The sequence below is a fragment of the Lithobates pipiens genome, unplaced genomic scaffold (assembly GCF_037356315.1).
Source record: "Lithobates pipiens isolate NorthernLeopardFrog02 unplaced genomic scaffold, aLitPip1_a1.2 Scaffold_16, whole genome shotgun sequence".
Classification (NCBI taxonomy): domain Eukaryota; kingdom Metazoa; phylum Chordata; class Amphibia; order Anura; family Ranidae; genus Lithobates; species Lithobates pipiens.
In genome coordinates this window covers 31,611,264-31,633,641 of record NW_027507748.1, presented here as the reverse complement: position 1 = coordinate 31,633,641, position 22,378 = coordinate 31,611,264, and the positions used below count along the sequence as shown (strand labels likewise).

The window sequence follows — 22,378 nt, the reverse complement described above, 5'->3', positions numbered from 1 at the left end:
GCCTGAACCAGTGATACAAGGCAGGATGGACCCATGCTTTCATGTTGCTTACACCAAATTCTGACTCTACCATCTGAATGTCGCAGCTGAAATCGAGACTCATCAGATTAGGCAACGTTTTTCCAATAAGAAAAGACAGTCAATTACTCCCAGCGCTCAGTGGTCTTTGGTAGAGGGAAATGCCCAGTGGATGCAGCCCTCCTCAGATGGGGATGTCCCATGTGGAACTACACAAACAAAGAAGAGGAAGGTGCAAACCCCTAGTGCATTATTCGATATAAAAAGCAACCAATAAAATGCATACTCACAAAGGTTCATAAGTATACAGCAAGTACATAAAAGGATAACATGAGGTTGTTATATTCTTAATATCTAAATTTTAATTGGCTTTATTATACTTATTCAGGATAATAATATTCCCATACTTTCTTACTGTGTGAATGAAAAACCTTGAATCAATTAATTCTGTGTTATGGCTTGCATAGCTGGAAAAGTAAATATTTAAAACCTGTCAGGATTTTGATGAATATTGTATATTTTATATATATTTTCAAGGGCTATGTAAAGTGATATTGTTTATGTAAACTTATCTAGTTCATTATATATGTTTTTAGAAAGTCATTTTATGTGTAAGCGAGAAGGCATATGTAAGTCGAGACAATGTTTTTCCAGACTTTAAGTCTAAAATATTCCTTCTTCCTCACATCCTGTCATTAGACTGTGGAGTTGTGATTTAAGTGTTAACACATGTTAGCTCTGTTATAGTAATCAATCACTCAGTCTACACTTTTGTAAGGAGGAGTTATCTTTCGGCCGGAACTCAGGAATGTAGGTTAATATATAATGGTAATACTGGCAGGGAGACTTCCTGTTGTTTCCTGCCCTTGCCACGAGGCAGATGTGCTTTTTAAGACCAAGCAAGCTAGAAGAAAGACACATGTCTTGCATACAGCCTTCCAGCATACAAAGGGTTATTCGGCCATTTTAAATGCTACATGGCATAACCTTAAATCTTTCTAAGACAATTTTTTAAGATACAAATGATTAACATTGTACTATTTTTGTAAGCATCCTTTTGTATTTAAATGTGTACAAATAAATACACATTTTTGAATTACGCTGACTCAGATCTAATTAAGGAAATTCGTCTCACAAGAATTGATTGATTTCAACATATACGTAAGACTTTGAAATATCATTATTTCCTATTTCATATTATTTCATATATTTCATATCTTACAATTGGCGAGCTACAACCAGTTCAATCATAAGTCGGAAGTTTTTTTTTTCCAAACTTCATCCTTTGATCAGAGGGGAATGAATTGATGAACAGAGATTAAACTTCGCAAAGATTGAAAAAGAACCTAGAAGAAAAATCGATCGATTGATTGTGAAAGACCGGAGAATTTCCAGGAAAAAACTGACGGGTTTTTTATTTGGTGAGTAGAAACGTAATTATGGAATTTGTAGCTGTTTTAGCTGATGAAAGTACATTAGAATTTAAAGGTTTATCGAAACAGGTCTCTGATGCTGTTTTATGGAAATTAATGTATGATCAATGCTTTCAGGCAAATGCTGACATTGAGAAGGATAGATTCTCATTAGTTAAAACAAAGAAAAAAGTACGTAATATAATGAAACTTGTTAAAAGTTATAATGATATGGTGTTTGATATGCCAGGAAAACAAAGTCAAAGTGTAACTGAAAATGTACTTTTTGAATCTAGTTGTTCAAATTGTGAGACTTTTTGTACATATATTGAAAATTTAGAGAATGAAATAGAAATTGCAGCAAAGCAGGAGAAGAAATATACTGAACAATTATTGACTGAAAAAATTGAATTGGAACATAGAATTGATGCATTATTGCAATCTCTGAAAGAAAATGAAAATCAAATAGGTTTTTTGGAAAGCTGTGTGCATGGAAATATTTTAAATTTGTTTAAGACCCAGTTATTACAAGCTGAGATTCCTGCACATGTTCAGTGCTCAAGGATGGAGGATGATGAACATATGATGAAGGCAGCCGTCAACGTCATATCCTGTAATGAGTCAAATGTTAATATTTCCTCAGAAAATGAGAGTGGGAAGTCAGTTGATTTAAATAATACTGATAGTAAGCAGAAATGTAGATTTTCATCGCCATATGCTCAGAGGAAAGTCTATAAAAAGTTGAATAATAATAATACACAAAAGAGGTTGTATTATCCGAAAATTTTGCCCAGGCGTCAAGAAGTTTATTCTGTACGTTGGCACAGTAATCTGAGGTATAGAGGTCATAATAAGCAAATTCATTTTTCTTCTAAGACCCAAAGACAAAGATTACAAACTGAAAATAGTTCATTAAGACAGGAAAGGTTTCATTATGTAGCATATAACACTCTGAAAACAGTCAGCAGTCCTTAAATTAACTGCAGATATGGTAAGAATTTTCTGGTTGACGTTTAATGGCTATGAATAAGGATTGATATGAGTTTAAAAAGATTTGGTTTTGACGTTTGGAATATTATTGAGGGTTTTGATATAATTTTAATATTTTTCAAGGATAATCTATTGGATTATTATTTTTTATCAATGTTTCATTGTCATGAGTATTAAGTTTTTATTTTTGTTTTGTTCTGGCTGAACATTGAAAGGACTTGAAAAAATGGTTTTAAGAATAGTTGTGTATTCAGTAACTGAAGACCTTTTCAGCATGGTACTCAATTAGCAATTGAATGAATAGACAACAAGGAGAGACAGAGAAAAGTGATGAGCTTGTATTTGTTGATTTAAACCGCATTGAGTATTGACAAGGAAGAGAAGTAAGGTTCACTAATGATTTAGAGTGATAATTCATATGTTGTATGTTATCTATGTAGAGGTTTTGTGGATTCATCCAATAAGACTCTTGTGCAGAAAGAGACATTAGAAGTAGTTTTTGACCTTGCAGAGAGTAATTCTTTTGCATATGTTATTGTAAAAATTCCATCACATAAAAAGATAGTGAGTTATCTGTAGGTAACAGAACAGCAGAATTCATTGGCAAAGGAAGCAGCTTTTGCATGGAGAGTTAGTAATTCAACCTGGAATGGTATCTATTAATGTTGTGAAAAAATGGACACACAGATTCCTTTAATTTCAGAGGGAAAAAAGGTCACAATCTTTTTTATCCTCATAGGGTGCCACAGAGTTATTATTTGGGTCATTAGACCATAAGTTTGTGTCATGACAAAAAAGGATTTTCGTGTTTTTATATAAATCACAACACCTTCAGGTGGGATTCACTAATGATGATGCTTTAACTATTGTTTAGAGGTTGAATAATCATGTTTTTCTAGTTTGGGATATATCAGCAAACTTCAGTTGTGACAGAGGATGTGTAATATCAGGGAATAAAAACAGAGATTTCATGTACGATAACATTCACAGTTTGTAGGTATTATTGTGAGGATGTATCAGATAATTAAATCTAGGATTGATAAAGGTTGTTGGACAAAGGAAATATTTGGGTTGATGTTGTTCCAGTTATTTTTAATGGATGTAAGAAGCACAATTTCTGATGCTACAAAGTATTCTCCTTTTGAGTTTAAAAGAAAAAGTAAAATGGCGTTTGTATCGCCTCGTGGAGTCATAATTGGTTGAAGAAGAGATACAAAATGGTTTCTCTAAAAATTTTCAGTTGAGAAAATAAAATGGAGTTTGTGTTGCCTCGTGGAGTAAGAAGGTATACAAAATGGTTCCTCCTCATATTTCTAAGTTTGAAAAAGAAAGTTAATTCATGATAAAAAGTGTCTTTGTTAGTTAAAAATATAAGTTTTTATATTACAATGTTTCTTGATTAAGAGATTAAGAAATAATTTGTATATATATTGATAAGGTAAAAAGGTTTGTGTATGTTTAAAATGATTTTTTACAAAGGGTTATTCATAGCAACCCTTAGGAATTTAGAATGAGACACCCATTGTTTTAGAAAGGTGGGAGGGAAAATACTCATTCTGTGGAACAATATAGCCCAGCTGAACTTTTAAGCTAGTCTTAAAAAGAAAAAAGGTGGGAGTTGATGTTTAGGAGTAGAATTTTGTAACAAGAGAGGAGACAGTCAATTACTGGAGGGCATACATTCCAGGGAGATTTTTTCTCCAGCACACACAAGACACATATATATCATGAAGGATTGTTATTAAATCCATGCACATATCGGATTTAATCTTCAGAATAATCTATTTTTTGATATTTTACAATTGATATTGTTTTTTGTAACATTGTGTTATTTTGTTGTTAAACCAAAATTATCTTTTGTATAAGATAAGTGGTCTATTAAGTAGACCAGGAACAGAAAGGTTTATTTAAGATAAAATTAGATATTGTTGACACAAGTCTAACACAGAAAAGATAAAAGATGATTAAAGAATTGTTACATGTGAGGCCACACCCAGAGATGGTGACACGTCACAGAGTTTCAGGAGTTGAAACATGGAAAAGTAATTGGGAAAGTCTATGGACATTTTGGGATGATCAAGGGGTACAAATACTTTCTCAGTTCAGTGAAACAAGTATGTAGAAAGAAAAATGTGGGTATAACAAATTTTATATTCCAAGATAATGATGCTGCCTTTATTTTTTCAGGAATTAAAAATAAAAATCGAACCTGAAGAAAGTGCGTATTCCAAAAGAAAAAGATGTCAGCACAACAAATGAAAAGTTTTAAAGAGAGGAAGTGTATCATCACTACAGGATGCATCTTTTCCCTAGTGACAATTTTATTTGTGATAAGATATATCAAGAACTGCTCAAGTTATATAAAGACTAACTGGAATGAAGAATTACACAACAAAGATCATATGTTATTCAGAAATAAGAGAGATGAACTGAAAAATAAGAACATTGATATCATTACAAAGGACAAAAATGATAGAGTTATTGATATTAGTGCATATGATAAAAATCATAATTTTAGAGATGTTGATATTAATACAGCAGAAGATTTGTATGGATTTTTGTGTATTGGAGATGGATATCTTTGTTGTTTACAATTGTATTTCATTCACGGCAATGATATTGACATCAAAGTTAAAATAGAATCCAAAACAAAGTTTGTTAAAATGCAGGGATCTTATAGACTAAATAACAAAACTGGAACTTTTGAGTGTAACATATTGTTGAGGAGTTTCTGGTCTATATTTTTAAAGGGTAATGAGTCAACAATTTGGTCTGGAGATGTTACTAATATTATGACAAGATCTGGGAAAATACTTTATTCCTTTGATCAATTTTATTATCTTTTTCAAAGTTTTGTAAAGATATTAAATCCAAAATATTTAAACATCATTGGAGATGAAAAAGGAGATGTTGTAAGAACATGGGATTTTAAAGTTATAAGAAAATTTACTGAAATAAGGGTCAAAATCGATATCTTTATAGTTGATAAGATTGTTCCAGAAATTAATATTTTCCCACAATCTTTAAAAATTATGGAAGATAAAGATAATTTGCATTTGATATGTGATACAAAAATATCTTTACCTCAAAATTCATTGTTGACTTGGAAAAGGAATGGTGAGTTTTTGGGTAGTTTTCTTTATAGTTCAACTATCATAATTCATAAAGGAATTTTTGGTAGTGTGAATTGGATCAATAATACATTTGTTTATCAACAAATGAGAGTATCTTTGAATGATACTGGTATATATGAATGTTGCATATCAATAGAAAATTATCCGGTGAAATGTGCAAAGGCAAGTGTTGTTGTTATGTCTCCAAGGAAAACTCCATGTGTCAATAAGAAAAGTTTCTCTGCAAGTCCTTTTCAGATTAACCATTTCCAATCCAGAACTCTTTTGAGAGAGGGAAAGTTTGTCATTGTTTTGTGGAACTTTAATGTTTCAGAATGGAAAATTTCTACAAGGTTTCCACAATGTCAAGGACATCTGGTTAATATGGAATTGGGTATTGAGAGATGGTTTGGAATTAATAATAGAAATTATAACAGGAATAAGCGTGGTATTGTTGAAGGTATTTTAGGAGGGATTGGCACAATCGGGAGTATAACAAATAGTATGGATATTAGTACTTTAAAGTCTGATCTAGAAACCGCTGGTTTAGTGGGAAGTAATGGTATTAAAATACAAAGACATTTAAATCAGATTTTAGAAAATATGGTAATTAAAACTGCTAATATAATGGGTCCATCTATTTTACATCTTCAAAATATTACTCTTGATCTGATGAGAAGTGAACAACATTCTCATATAGCCAGAGCATGTTTAGAAATTCAAACGGAATATTCCACTAATTTTAAAATAATTGCGCAAGCATTTCAGAGTGGAATAACTCCTCTTGGCATTTTACAGTATTTGCCCAAAGAATATTTATATGCGATAAATCATACAGATTTATGGGTAAATAAATGGATAGGATGCAAGCAGGACATATGTTATAGTTCTTCTATGATTCCAATAGCCGGAAAAGAACAAATTTTGGTTCCAATCACTGTTTTGGGATTACCTGTCAGTAATACACAATTATTATACTATAAATTACAGTATACAGATTTTGTATTTAACAATGAAAATTCTGAATTAGAACAATTAGATTTGTCATCATGTTTACAATTCCAGTCTAAAATTATATGTTTACCTAATCAAGATAAAAGCATATTTCATTCTTGTTATCATAATCATACATTATGTTCAGCAAGAATTGAAAATAAAATTAATTCTGAATTAGTTACTCGTGTAGATAAAAAGAAGGTTTGTTTTCAAATTATGTCAGATACAGAAAGGGTTAAAACTTTTTTCTCTTCTTGTACAAATACAGAAAACCTAAATCAAGGGTTGTATTGTATAGAAGGAGATATTGTTGCAATAAGTATTGATGGGTTGAGAACAAATTTAACAAATATGTTTATGAAAAATATTAGCGCTCTACCTACACAGTATAATATTTCCCAAATAGATGAATTTCCATGGGAAAAATGGGCAAATATAATTCAAAAGGATCAAGGTTTATTAATAGCTTTGGCTAAGGAATTGCAGAATGCAGAAGTATTGTTTAAACATGAACAAGGTAATTTGCAAGAAATATCACATCAATGGTCAGAATTTTCAGGAAGTAATTGGTGGAAAAGATTTAGTAATAGTGTATCCATGTGGGGAAAAACTTCGATAACTTCAGCAGCAGGAAATATTTTATCACATCCTATTGTAATTATTTTTATTATTATCATGTTATTCCTTATATTCCAGTTATGTTTAATGTTTAGAATGAAAAAATTATATAATCGAATTAGAAGTGATATTAAGAAAGGAGATGATTTGTTACAAAGTAAATTAAAGAGGAAAATTAGGTTTTGAAGGTATGAATCCAATTGTGCAGGACAAAACATTTGGAGTTATTGAATCAAAGTTTGTTTGAATGTGACATGAATGATGATGGATGAATTTTTAATCTGAAAAATATGATTGGTATTCATATTTCAGAGGGGAATGTTATATTCTTAATATCTAAATTTTAATTGGCTTTATTATACTTATTCAGGATAATAATATTCCCATACTTTCTTACTGTGTGAATGAAAAACCTTGAATCAATTAATTCTGTGTTATGGCTTGCATAGCTGGAAAAGTAAATATTTAAAACCTGTCAGGATTTTGATGAATATTGTATATTTTATATATATTTTCAAGGGCTATGTAAAGTGATATTGTTTATGTAAACTTATCTAGTTCATTATATATGTTTTTAGAAAGTCATTTTATGTGTAAGCGAGAAGGCATATGTAAGTCGAGACAATGTTTTTCCAGACTTTAAGTCTAAAATATTCCTTCTTCCTCACATCCTGTCATTAGACTGTGGAGTTGTGATTTAAGTGTTAACACATGTTAGCTCTGTTATAGTAATCAATCACTCAGTCTACACTTTTGTAAGGAGGAGTTATCTTTCGGCCGGAACTCAGGAATGTAGGTTAATATATAATGGTAATACTGGCAGGGAGACTTCCTGTTGTTTCCTGCCCTTGCCACGAGGCAGATGTGCTTTTTAAGACCAAGCAAGCTAGAAGAAAGACACATGTCTTGCATACAGCCTTCCAGCATACAAAGGGTTATTCGGCCATTTTAAATGCTACATGGCATAACCTTAAATCTTTCTAAGACAATTTTTTAAGATACAAATGATTAACATTGTACTATTTTTGTAAGCATCCTTTTGTATTTAAATGTGTACAAATAAATACACATTTTTGAATTACGCTGACTCAGATCTAATTAAGGAAATTCGTCTCACAAGAATTGATTGATTTCAACATATACGTAAGACTTTGAAATATCATTATTTCATATTTCATAATATTTTATATATTTCTTATATTACAGAGGTAGAGCATCCAAGTGTTTCTGTGGCCTCACACACATGCACGCTAATGCGTTTCGGGGGCGCACCCCCTTCTTCAGAGCTGTGTTTACCAGCACAACCAAATGCCTCTTGTTTAAATGCAGCAAAGCACACCAAGGTTCACCCCCAACTAGCAGTAAGGGTGGAACCAAAACAAGCAAGAATTTTTATTTTTTTAAAATAATAGTAATAATTGCAGCAACTTACACTGAAATCCGCCCCAACCAGTAGGAAGGGTGGAGCCGAAACAAACATACAAACAAAAAATACATGAATAAATTAAAATAAATGTGTAAGTAGGCCAAAGCTGCGACAATCAGTGGGGAGATGTTACCTGCTGGTCTAGACGTTTGGATCCTGCAGGAGATATCAGCATTGGGGACCCCTCTGTGCTAAATCCCCTTGTTGCCAGCATAAACAGATGGCCATGGACGCAAGCCGATGGGATCCCAAAAACTGGAAGTGCTTTCATGTTGCGTACACCAAATTCTGACCCTCCCATCTAAATGTTGCAGCTGAAATGGAGACTCATCAGACCAGGCAAAACTTTTCCAATCTTCTATTGTCCAATTTTGGTGAGCCTGTGCGAATTGTAGCTTAAGTTTCCTGTGCTTAGCTGACAGGAGTGACACCCGGTGTGGTCTTCTGCTGCTATAGCCCATCTGCATCAAGGTTCGATGTGTTGTGTGTTCAGAGATAGTATTATGCATACCTTGGTCTGCCCATTCTCCTGTGACAACAACAAGGCATTTTCCACCACACAACTTCCACTCACTGGATATTTTCTTTTTTTTTGGACCATTCTCTGTAATCCCAAGAGATGGTTGTGTGTGAAAATCCCAGAAGCACTCAGACCAGCCTCTGGCACCAACAACCATACCACGTTCAAAGTCACTTAAATCCCCTTTCTTCCCCATTCTGATGCTCAGTTTGAACTTCAGCAAGTTCTCTTCACCACGTCTAAATGCCTAAATTCATTGAGTTGCTGCCATGTGATTGGCTGATTAGCAATTTGTGTTATCAAGCAATTGAACAGGTGTACCTAATAAAGTGGCTGGTGAGTGTAAATCGATCAGCCATAACATTAGGTAAAGTCAATTACATTGATTGGCTCGTGACCATGGCACCTGAAAGTGGGTGGTATATATTAGGCATCAAATAAACATGTTGTCCCTAAAGTTGATGTGTTGGAAGCAGAAAAAATGGCCAAGTGTAAGGAATTAAGTGACACTAACAAGGGCCAAATTGTAATGGCTAGACGACTGGGTCAGAGCAACTCTATTAGATTGTAAGCTCTTCTGAGCAGAGCCCTCTTAATCCTCTTGTATTTTATTGTATTGTAACTGTATTGTCTCCTTTTATATTGTAAAGCGCTGTGTAAATGGTTGACGCTATATAAATCCTTAATAATAATAATAACTTCAACACTGCAGCTGTTTTGGAATGTTCCCGGTCTGCGGTGGTCAGGACATAGGCCTGTGCACAGGGTGTGGCTAAGCACACCCTAATCACCCTATGCACATTAACGTTATAGCTTTGTGGGTCGTGGCAGTCTGCAGATAACGCAGTACAACCAGTGCTCCCGTACCAGGCCCCATCCGTTTAAAAGGGGGCACCTGCCAAGCAGGAGGTCCTATGGTACTGCCTCCTCTTGCATAGTTGCCAACAGTCCTGATTTGCCCAGGACATTCACAAAATTCAGGCCCATGCCCCAGTCTGACCGTGTCCCGGGCATAATCCTGGAAAATAGGTTTTGTCCCGGGCAGGGATGGAGTGGCCTGTCCACATACAAAAAGACGCACAGCTTTGCTGTAATCCAGTGTCATCCTAGGCCACCCACGTAGTAAGGTGGGTGGTCTGGGAGTCGGGACTGGGTGATGGAATGAGAGGGATGGACAACTTCAGGCAGCTAGTGGCCCAAGGAGAAAGCAGGAGGCGGGCTGCACCGCATTCCAGCCAATGGGTGCACTGTTGATTACTGTCCGTGTGCATGGAGCTGCTGTGTACCCACGTTACTGATAAGGTGAGGAAGAAATGTCCTGTGTCTGAACAGTACTGTAAGCTGTGTCTGTGCAGAAGAAAGTGTAGCCAAACCTTTATGTAGTAGGTGGCAACAACTGGTTCTCTTTTCTTTCTCTTTTTTTCATTTCTCTCTCTCCCTCACTCTATCCCTCTTTCTCTCTCCTTCCATTCCACATGTTTAATTATGGAAGTCATCCCAAACTCTATTAAACCACAACCCTTTAGGCCACACCCACTATTTTGCATAATTGAAACCACACCTGTTTTGCAGGCCACTCAAGTTCCTCCACCCCAAACTCCCTCATCCATGTTTTTATGGACCTTGCTTTGTGCACTGGTGTGCAGTCATATTGGAACAGGAAGGGGCCATCCCCAAACTGTTCCCACAAATTTGGGAGCATGAAATTGTCCAAAATGTTTTGGTGTGCTGACGCCTTAATGCCCCGTACACACGATCGGACTTTCCGACAACAAAACCGTGGATTTTTGTCTAAATGTTGTTGGCTCCAACTTGTCTTGCATGCACACGGTCACACAAATGTTGGCCAACAATTCCGAACGCAAGAACATGGTGACGTACAAGACGTACGACGAGCCGAGAAAAAGGAAGTTCAATAGCCAGTGCCAAGCATGCGTGAACTTTTGTGTGACAGACTTGTGTACACATGATCAGAAATTCTGACAATAAAGTTTTGTTGGCGGAAAATTTGAGAACCTGCTACCCAACATTTGTTGGCGGAAAGTCTGACAACAAATGTTTGATGGAGCGTACACACGGTCAGACTTTCAGCCAACAAGCTCACATCCAACATTTGTTGTCAGAAAATCTGATTGTGTGTACGGAGCATAAGAATTCCCTTCACTGGAACTAAGGGGCCAAGCCCAACCCCTGAAAAACAACCCCACACCATAATCCCCCCTGCACCAAATGATTTGGACCAGTGCATAAAGCAAGGTCCATAAAAACATGGATGAGCGAGTTTGGGGTGGAGGAACTTGACTGGCCTGCACAGAGACCTGATCTCAACAGCTTTGGGATGAATTAGAGTGGAGACTGCGAGCCAGGCCTTCTCGTTCAATATCAGTGCCTGACCTCACAAATATGCTTGCAGAAGAATGGTCAAACCTTCTCATAGACACACTCCTAAATCTTGTGGACGGCCTTCCCAGAAGAGTTGAAGCTGTTATAGTTGCAAAGGGTGGGCCAACTCAATATTGAACCCTACAGACTAAGACTGGGATGCCAATAAAGTTCATGTGCGTGTAAGAGCAGGTGTCCCAATACTTTTGGCAATATAGGGAATTTGAAGATAATAGTTATAGGCACTGTTGTTGAAGTAACAAGCTGTAGAATGTTCATACAGTGTAACATAATACTGAGCAAAGGCACAGTATTGCAGCAGCAGATTACTCAGACATCACCTCTAAGCCCCTGTACACATGGTCGGACATTCCGCCGGAAAATGTCCGATCGGACCGTGTTGCCGGATAATCTGACCGTGTGTGGGCTCCATCTGATTTTTTCCGTCGGAATGTCCGACCAACAAAGTTTGAGAGCTGGATCTAAAATTTTCCGACAACATGATCCGATCAGACTTTGTCCGATCGTTTGTAGAGATTTCCGATCGGACAAAGTGCCACGCATGCTCAGATCAAATTAGGAGACCAAAGCTATTGGCTACTAGCCGCAACATAGTCCTGTCGTAACGAACGAACGATCAGATTTTCCGACAACTTTGTCCGACCGTGTGTATGCAACACCAGTTTCGGACAAAATCCGTCTGAAAAAATCAGACAGATTTTGTGGTCGGAATGTCCGACCCGTGTGTACAGGGGCTTAGAATTGGTAAGCTGCAATATAATAAATGTTTGATTTTGGATTTATTACCGCTTTAAATAAATGTATTGTATTATTTTTTTCTTTTTTTTTTATACTTTTTTTTATTTCCTTTTTCAATAATGTCTTTTTTTTTTTTGTATCAGAAATACAATTTTAGTTTCATTATAGACAGCGACATTATATATATATATATATATATATATATATATATATATATATATATATATATATATATATATATATATATATATATAAACATTATAGACAGCGACTGCTTTGGTGGCATACTGTTTGTATTGCAGCGTCGTTTAATGTTTCACTTGTTGCCTCTTACATTCCAGTATTTCTTTCAGAGACTTATTCAGGCCTCCAACTGGCTGGTAGCAAATATTAGCCAGCAACTCGGCAAACTCTTAAATATGATTTTTTTTTTTTTATTGGCTATACAGTGAATACATTTTGTATACGTTTTGGACATTTTCCACTTGAAGACCAGGCATTTTCTGGCACTTTTTGTTTACATGTGAAAATCCGTTTTTTTATTTTTGGCTAGAAAATTTGCTATAACCCCCCCAAACTTTATATATATTTTTTGTTTTTAAAAAGCAGAGGCCCTAGTCAATAAAATTGGTGGGTTGTACAATTTTTTATGTCATGCAGTATTTGTGCAGCTGTTTTTCAAAAGCATATTTTGGGAAAATACACTTTTTAAAAAATGTTATTGTAAAAAAATAAAATAAAACATAATACATAAGCCAATTTTTTTGTAAAAGATAAAAGATAATGTCACGCAGAATAAATAGATACCAAACATTTCACGCTTTAAAATTACGTACGCTCACACAATGGTGACAAGCGATGTAAATCTGACTATCCGTAGACGGCACTTTAAATGCCTCTACAGGTTACCATGTTATATTTACAGAGGAGGTCTAGTACTAAAAGTACTGCCCATGATTCGACGTTCGCAGTGATACCTCACATGTGTGGGACGATCGTGGTTCATGTGCATGCGGGACCGATGCACATGTTCGCCTTTGTGCACTAGCATGGGGGATGCGGGCACGTTACTTTTTTTTTTTTGTTGTTTATTATTTATTTTTTCATTTTTACACTGTTGTGTTCAATATTTATTTTTTTCTTTTAATCACTGTTATTGCTGTCACAAGGAATGTAAACACTTATAACAGCAATAACAGCAGTGACAGGTACTCTTTTTGAAGAGATCTGGGATAGACATGTGCACTGACGAAAAATGTGCTCGTCTTAGTTTCATTTGTTTTCTTTTTTCTTTCGCTTTTTAGGTCATTCATTATGATTGCAATTTGTAATTTAGTAAATTGAAGAATTAAAAAATTCTAAAATTCGGAATTTAGTAAATTGAAGAATGCTAAAATTCTAAAATTCATAAATTTGAAAATCCTAACATAAGTAAGAAAATCTGAAAATTCTAAAGATCGAAAACTGGAAAATTCTAAATAATAACTAACTAATAATAACTATTAAATTATAGGTATTGGAATTTCCTTTCAAATTGGTCTGTTAGTGAAGGTAACGAATATGAATTTATCCAGAGTTACAAATTATCTGAAATAACGAATGCTGCATCTAAACAAATGGAACAGAACAAATTAATAATAAATAAATAATAATAATAAAAAGTGTTTATTATTATTGTTGTTATGTATTATTATTAATTTGTTACGTTCCATTCGTTTAAATATGGCATTCGTTATTTTGGATAATTTGTAACTTCGGATAAATTCGTATTCGTTACCTTCACTAACAGACCAATTTGAAAGGAAATTCCAATACCTATAATTTAATAGTAAGTTATTATTTCAGACTTTTGGAATTTTGGGGTTTTCTGATTTTCTAATTACGAATTTACAAATATTCTGAAAAAGTCGTTAAAAGCGTTTTCGTTAATTCAGATGTTTCCGAATGAACAAAGTTGTTGAAATTCTTTAAAAAAAAACGAATTTGGAACGAAACAAAAATGCACATTTCTAATCTGGGGTATATAAGCCCCCAAATTGCTCATTTGCACTTGAAAGCATTCAAAACTCCAAGATCAGCGTTTTTGAATAGATTTGATTTTTCAAAAATGGCGCAGTTAAACCTGAAGATCCGATCAAAGCCGATCGCAGCTTTCTTCGGGTCCCCAACTAGCCGTCGGATGTGTGGGCAATATAGCTTGGGTTTCCCAGTGGGATGGGAGAGTTAGAGAAATACGCGGAAGGCAGCAGGAGGAGGGGGGGGGATCCATTAAGGGCGCATGGGCACCGCCTACCCTATCCATGTACCTCACCCCTTTCAGGACACCGGCACATTGATTCCAATGCAGAGGGGCTGTTTTTTTGAAGCACCAATTAGAGATTTACTAGAGGTTCCAATAGGCTATTAACAAGAGGCTATTAACTAGAGGCTCTAATAGGCTTCAATATAGGTTGGGCTCGGGTCGCAGAGAATGGATTCTTTGGTTGTTTGCACCCCCCCCAAAAAAAAAAAAAAAAACACCAGTCGCTATTGGGGGTGAATGTCCCATCCTGCTGCTTCTAATAACTGAGTGGCTGGTTAGCTACTCTAGTTGCTATTACAAGAGAGCCAACTGTTGGCTCTAAAAAAATGATACCAGGGTCAACCACTTGAAGTCAAATGGTGTACCAGGTGCAAACCTTGGTGGCAAGTGGTTAAGGCCTGATTAAAGCCATAGTGGACGAAACATGTTAGCCGTAGTCACTGTGTTTTCTACACGTAACCAATAAAAAAATTCATATTTTGGAGTTCATTGAGTTGCCAGTTAATATTCGCTACTATTCAAGTGTTAAGAGACTTCACATGCCAGCCGGGGCATCGATCTTTGCTAATTAAGCGGTAGAGCTTGGGTATTGTATTCAATGACTTTACGGCTGGCTGGCTTTAGGGTTTATTGAGCCATGTAGGCAACATTTCTGATGTAGCAGGATCTGGAACAAAGACAGCCTACAGCTCAAGGTACACCTAATGCGCCATTAAATATAGTCCATGGAATATGAAGGTAATCAATACCTCGCCTATCATCACAGCAGACAGCATCCTTTTGAAAAGATGGGTCCTTGCTTTCTTTTCAGCTCCGTCTTTGTGTTCCGTCCTGGATGGATTCTGTAGCTCCAAGTCTTTGTTTGCTTACCGGTTTGTAATTGTAAATTGCCATCGGAGTGCTAATCAAATTTTTTCAAAACATGACACCTGTGACCCTGCTTTATTTTTTTTTTTGCACTTAATTATTTGTTAAACAAAAACATATTCATGTTTTTCATCAACAGCCATCAATAATTTACGCAAATAGCCAACAATGAATTAAACATGAAAAGTGGAACAGTTTTAGTAGATTTTTTTTTTTTAATGAACGATTAAATGGCCAGAGATGGGAGCTTCTCTGAAAATTTGGCAAAAATAAACATAAATCTATACCAAGACAAATAATAATAATAATAATAATAATAATAATAATAATAATAATAATAAAAATAATAATAAAACACAAATCCACCCCCCCCCCCCCCTAAAGAAATTATATAAAAAAAAATTTTAATAAAAAAAATATATAAATACGGGCACTCGATGGGCCACTTGTTCTTTTTTCTGCCATCATTCTTCTACACTATATTGCCAAAAGTATTGGGACGCCTGCCTTTACACGCACATGAACCTTAATGGCATCCCAGTCTTAGCCCTTGTACACACGGTCGGAGATTCAGACGGAATGTTTCCTATCGGAGCGTTTTGTCGGATATTCCGACTGTGTGTGGGCTGCATCGGACCGTTTCCGTCGGAATATCCGTCGGACCAAATTTTCCAACTTGCCGGAAATATTTTCCGACAAAATGCTCCGATCGGACATACTCCGATCATGTGTAGAGAATTCCGATCAGACAAAGTGCCACGCATGCTCAGATCAAATTCATACATCAAAGCTATTGGCTACTAGCCTGAACGTAGTCCCATCGTAACGAAATTACCTCATCACGTTCTGAAAGATCGGATTTTCCGACAACTTTGTCTGACCGTGTGTGTGCAACAGTTTCGGACAAAATCCGACGGGCAAAATCTGACGGATTTGGTTGTCGGAATCTCCGACCGTGTGTACAAGGGCTTAGTCCGTAGGGTTCAATATTGAGTTGGCCCACCCTTTGCAGCTATAACAGCTTCAACTCTTCTGGGAAGGCCGTCCACAAGGTTTAGGAGTGTGTCTATGGGGATGTTTGACCATTCTTCCAGAAGAGCATTTGTGAGGTCAGGCGCTGCTGTTGGACAAGAAGGCCTGCAGTCTCCATTGTCATTCATCCCAAAGGTGTTTTATCAGGTCAGGTCAAGTTCCTCCACCCCAAACTCGCTCATCTATGTCTTTATGGACCTTGCTCGGTGCACTGGTGTACAGTCATGGAAGAGGGCCATCCCCAAACTGTTCCCACAAAGTTGGAAGCATGTCCGAAATGTCTTTGTATGCTGATACCTTGATGCCCCGTACACACGACCGGTTTTCCCGTCGGAATAAACTCTGAAGGTTTTTCCAACGGAATTCCACTCAAGCTGTCTTGCCCACACACGGTCACACCAAAGTCCGTCCGTCAAGAACGCGGTGACGTACAACATGTACGACGGGACTAGAAAACAGAAGTTCAATAGCCAGTAGCCAATAGCTTCCATCTCGTACTTGCTTCAGAGCATGGTCCTTGGTCCATCGGAACAGCGTACAGAGGAGCAGTTTTCCCGATAGGAATTGGTTCCGTTGGAAATATTTAGAACATGTTCTATTTCTAGGTCCGTCAGAATTTTCGAGAAAGAAAAGTCTGATGAGGCATACACACGATCGGAATATATGATGAAAAGCTTCCGTCTGACTTTTTCTGTCGGACATTCCGCTCACGTGTACGCGGCATAAGAGTTCCCTTCACCCCTGAAGAACAACCCTACACCATAATCCCCCCTCCACCAAATGATTTGGACCCATGCACAAAGCAAGGTCACTTTTCACCGATGTCAGCATATTTTCTATTCTCAATGGCCACAGTCTGGCCCACCTTAAAGGGGTTGTAAAGGTATTTTTTTTATTTTCTACATAGTTTCCTTTAAGCTAGTGCATTGTTGGTTCACTTACCTTTTCCTTTGATTTCCCTTCTAAATGTTTTTTTTCTTTGTCTGAATATCTCACTTCCTGTTTCTCCTCAGTAAACTTCACACCATCATCCGAGCTGGTGGTTAGTCAGCCAGAACAGCTTACTGAACAGCTTACTGAGGAGGAACAGGAAGTGAGAAATTCAGACAAAGAAAACAAAGAAAAAAAAACATTTGGAAGGGAAATCGAAGGAAAAGATAAGTGAACCAACAATGCACTAGCTTAAAGGAACCTATGTAGAAAATAAAAAATTTACCTTTACAACCCCTTTAAGTCTGAAGGACAGAAAAGTGGCCCTTTGTTCACAAGTTCAAGTTTGGAGACTCCCGCCCTAGATTGTAATCTTCTCAAGGATATGAATATACTGATGTGAATATACAGTAAATGTATAATGTTACATAAAATTAGAGGTGCAATAAAAATACTAGAGATGGGAGAACTGTTCGGGCCGAGCATCAATCTGGCCCTCCAACAGCGCCCGTTCGGAGGTTTTCACAAACACCCGGATTTTCAGGGAGCTCAACCGGATGTTCGACCCCCACCAAGGGCAAAGGGGGTGGAGTCAGGGCAGAGCCAATTGGGAAAACAAAATGAGATTTCACCCAGTGGCATAGCATGGTTTGCGCCCCCCCTAACCTGCGGACTTTTAGCACTCCCCGAGTCCATTCAAATACAATAGTACTGACCTACCTGATTCCTATACTGACCATTACACACTACACTGACCACTATACTATACTGTCCACTACACTACACTGACCACTATACTATACTGTCCACTACACTGAGAACTACACTGACCACTATACTATACTGTCCACTACACTACACTGACCACTATACTATACTGTCCACTACACTACACTGACCACTATACTGTACTGTCCACTACACTACACTGAGAACTACACTGACCACTATACTATACTGCCCACTACACTACACTGACCACTATACTGTACTGTCCACTACACTAACCACTATATTGTCCACTAAACTACACTTACCACTATACTATACTGTCCACTACACTGACAACTACACTATACTACACTGACCACAATACGACACCACACTGAGCACTGTATGACACTACACTGACCACTATACTACACTGACCACCATACTACACTACACTGACCACTATACTACACTACACTGACCACCATACTATACTACACTGACCACTACACGTACCACCATACTAAAATACACTGACCACTATACTACACTACACTGACTGACCACCATACTACACTACACTGACCACTATACCGAACACTATACTACACTACACTGACCACTACACGTACCACCATACTACACTACACTGACCACTATACTACACTACACTGACTGACCACCATACTACACTACACTGACCACTATACTGACCACTATACTACACTACACTGACCACTATACTGACCACCATACTACACCACACTGACTGATCACCAAACTACACTGACCACTATACTACACTACACTGACTGACCACCATACTACATAACTACACTACCTTCTCTCTCTCTCTCTCTCCCCCCGGCCAGTAATGCCACGTACACACGATCAGACTATCCAGCGGGATCAGACTATCCGGCGGACTTGTGGGCTCCGGCTGACTTTTTTTTCCCCAAAAGTCCGGCGACTTAGAAAGAAGTTTTGACTCAAAAAATTGTCCCGGCTACCTGGAGCCGCATTCAAAATGAACAGACTTTCCTCCATGTGTGGCCAAGTCCATTCATTTCAAAAGTCCGGCGGACTCCCGCCATAGTCCGCCGGATTTAGCCCGCCGGAAAAGTCTGGTCGTGTGTGGGCAGGTCCGTCGTTCGGAAAGTCCGGCGGACCTCAGCTGCAAAGTCCGGCGGGTGTTCTGCCGGACTAGGTCCACCGTAGTAAGTCGGCCAGATAGTCCGATCGTGTGTGCGCGGCATCACACGACTCTCACAAGGGAGTCTCACTCTCACTCACCTTCTTACCTGACTCTGGCTGGCCTGCATCAGTCTGGAGGATAGGAGGAGAAGACAGCTGGGGCCCACATTGCTTCTCTACCACGCGCTCTAGTTGTCTTGTTCAGTGTCCAGCGCAGCGCACTGTGATTGGGCATATGGAGGGTAATGTGCGGAGGCGGGACCCAAGGAGCGTTTGCAAACAGGCCAGCCCTACGCCTCACATGACCCCCATATGCCCAGTCACAGGGCGCCGGACACTAAACATGGCAGCCGGAGCACGGGGACACAGGAATTTAAAATTAGGCGGAGGCAGCCAGTGACACATACTGGCGCCCTCCTAAATCTCACGCCTAGGGCCATGGCACCCCCTGCACCCCCCACGCTACGCCACTGGTTTTACCTAGGGTATCAAAAATCCTTTCACCAGCCCTGACCGAGCGCAGAGCCGAGCACACATTGAATAGCTGCAGGTTGTTTGAGGAGCTGACCAGGAAGCCGGCTGCCGCATCCTTAACAACGGATGAGTCTTCTTCAGATGTCAGTAGGATTCACCACTAGAAAAAAAACAAAAAAAAAACATTGGCAGCAATAGAATTTTTTTTTTTTTTTAAATGGCGTGGGGTCCCCTCCAAAATCCATACCAGACCCTTATCCCATAGAAATGTGCCAAACGAAAACATTTCTTTCATTTTGATTTGGTATTTACATAAATGTACTTACAGTAGTTAAATTTGTTTAATTTTTTTAGGTTCAAAGTTTCCGAATTCAGTCAAATTGATCTGAATTCGAACAAATTAGGAAAATTCTATTCAAATTCTAATTGCATTTGAATTTGAATCAAATTCCATTTGAATTGCATTCAAATAAAGTTTCATTCAAAATCAAATTTATTCAATTTGAATTTCGGAAGATATTTATTTCATCATTCCATTCTATTGTTTTTTTTTAATATTATATTGTATTCGTTTATTTTCTGTTCAATTCTTTTTTGTCCTATTATATTCTATTCCAATCGAATTCCATTCAAAATCAAATTAATTCTATTTGAAATTAGAATTTTGGAAATGGCTATATTCATTGTATGCTATTGTTTTTTTCTATTCTATTCTATTATTTTATTTTCTGTTCTAGTCTTTTCTTTTCTATTCTATTCAAATTTGAATGTATTCTATTCGAATTTCAGAAAACAGTATTCTTTCTATGGCTGTTACTGATTAAAAAAAAAAATGTAAGCGATTTTTTTTAAAATCGATTAATCGGCTAATTTCCATTCATTATAACGCACATACAGAACCAACTACTTTGAGCTGAACTCCTTGCATTGCAACTCTGCATTAGTCAGTGATAAATGTGGTATACACTATATACAATCACCCGACACTAGTTAGTTTCCACAATCCATGACTTAACTTCACAGCTCACACAAATACGTTTTAAATTCAAACTGTAGCACTGACGTAAGTCATTTTTTTTATTAAACTTTAAGAAAAACATAGAAAGTTCGTTTAAATTTTAATTATAGTATATTGACTGTCAGTCACTTTACAATAGGCAAGTAGGCATCACTTTAGCCAATCACGCAGAAATACCAGAGTGGTCTTTTTTTGTTTGTTTTTTTACAACAATGTTAAAAACGGAGGTTATAAAATTTGCCTACACTTAGCTCACTGAATGATCCCAGTTAACCACATCCATATTTACCATCACTGTCCAGGCTGTCCGGTGACGTCACGGACATCGACGTCACCGGACTCCTCCCCCCTTCACTTCGTTAGCAGACGGAGGCACTTGGGGAAGAGGGGAGGAGTCTGGTGACGTTGATGTCCTTGATGTCACAGGATCTCCGACGGAACTCCCTGAAGACCCGCAAGCCGGCAAAGAGGTGAGTACTGATCAAAAGAATTTTGATCGATCAAAAAATGTACGATTAATCAAGGAATTAATCTTTAATCTTCCCAGCCCTAATTCTTTCTATTCTTTTCTATCGTTTATTCTTTTACTTTTTTATTCCATTATTTTATTTTCTATTCCAATTTATTATAATCAAAATGTGAAATTTGGAAGATGGTTATATTCTTTCTATTCTATTGTTTTTTTTTCTATTCTATCCTTTTTTATTTCAGTCTATTTTATTCATTTATTTTCTATTCTAATCTACTCTATTCAAATGTATTCTATTTCAGGGTTGTGGGGACCGTTTTTAAAAAAGAACTTGGCGTGGGATTCCCCTTAAAATCCATAGAACCCCCCGCCCACACACCGTTTTTTTTTTTTTTTTTTTTTTATTGCGGGCAATGGCTTGTAGCCGAGAAAATCAATTTAAATGTCTTTTTTTTCTTTATAAATGTCATTTTTGCTGCAGCAGGTTCTACACAGGGTACAGATGCACCACTTTACAGGCAGACTAAGGGGACCCCCAGGAACGATATTTAAAGGAACTTTTCATTTTTATTGTTTGACTTTAAGCATTATTAAAATCACTGCTGCCAAAAAAAAACAGTAATTACAAAAATATATATATTTTTGCATTGGTACATGTCCTCCAGGGCAGTGCCCGGCCCCCATACCCCTTTTATAGACATTTACTTGCATGTAAGCCTTAAAAAATGGGGATTTTTGATTTTTGGAGTTCGGGTCCTATCGACTTTAACCACGTCACGTGATATAAAGTACCCGTACACCGTTTGGAGGAAGTGGTTGTACCGTGGTGCCTGCAGCTTCGGGCCTCACCAGAGTATTGTTTTTTAGAGCTGGCAGTCAGGTTTCTAATGGGAACAACTGATGCGGCTCAGCAGCTGCTCAGCTGTTATCACAAAGAGCGGGATGGGACCACCCCCCGCCTCCTTTTGCCGCTCCACCGGCTGGCCGGAGTCCCGAACAAAGACAGAATTGACTTTGATCAGGTTTTTTCCCGATGTAGTAACCTGGAAGTGACATCACAACATCACTTCCTGGTTTACTCAAATGCCAATGGTGTAGATTTAATAGAAAAATCTACAGTATTCCAAAATGCAGATTTTAGCGTTTT

At 37.3% G+C, this 22,378-nt stretch overlaps 1 protein-coding gene across 1 annotated transcript; it reads left to right on the top strand.

Annotated features, from left to right (window-relative positions):
• The first annotated feature begins 361 nt into the window (after window positions 1–361).
• Window positions 362–8,228, top strand: LOC143981691 (uncharacterized). Its single transcript, XM_077479704.1, has 2 exons — window positions 362–1,439; window positions 4,608–8,228. Exon 2 carries the CDS (start codon window positions 4,661–4,663, stop codon window positions 7,331–7,333), a length of 2,673 nt encoding a protein of 890 aa, XP_077335830.1. The 5' UTR covers window positions 362–1,439; window positions 4,608–4,660; the 3' UTR covers window positions 7,334–8,228.
• Window positions 8,229–22,378: the final 14,150 nt, after the last annotated feature.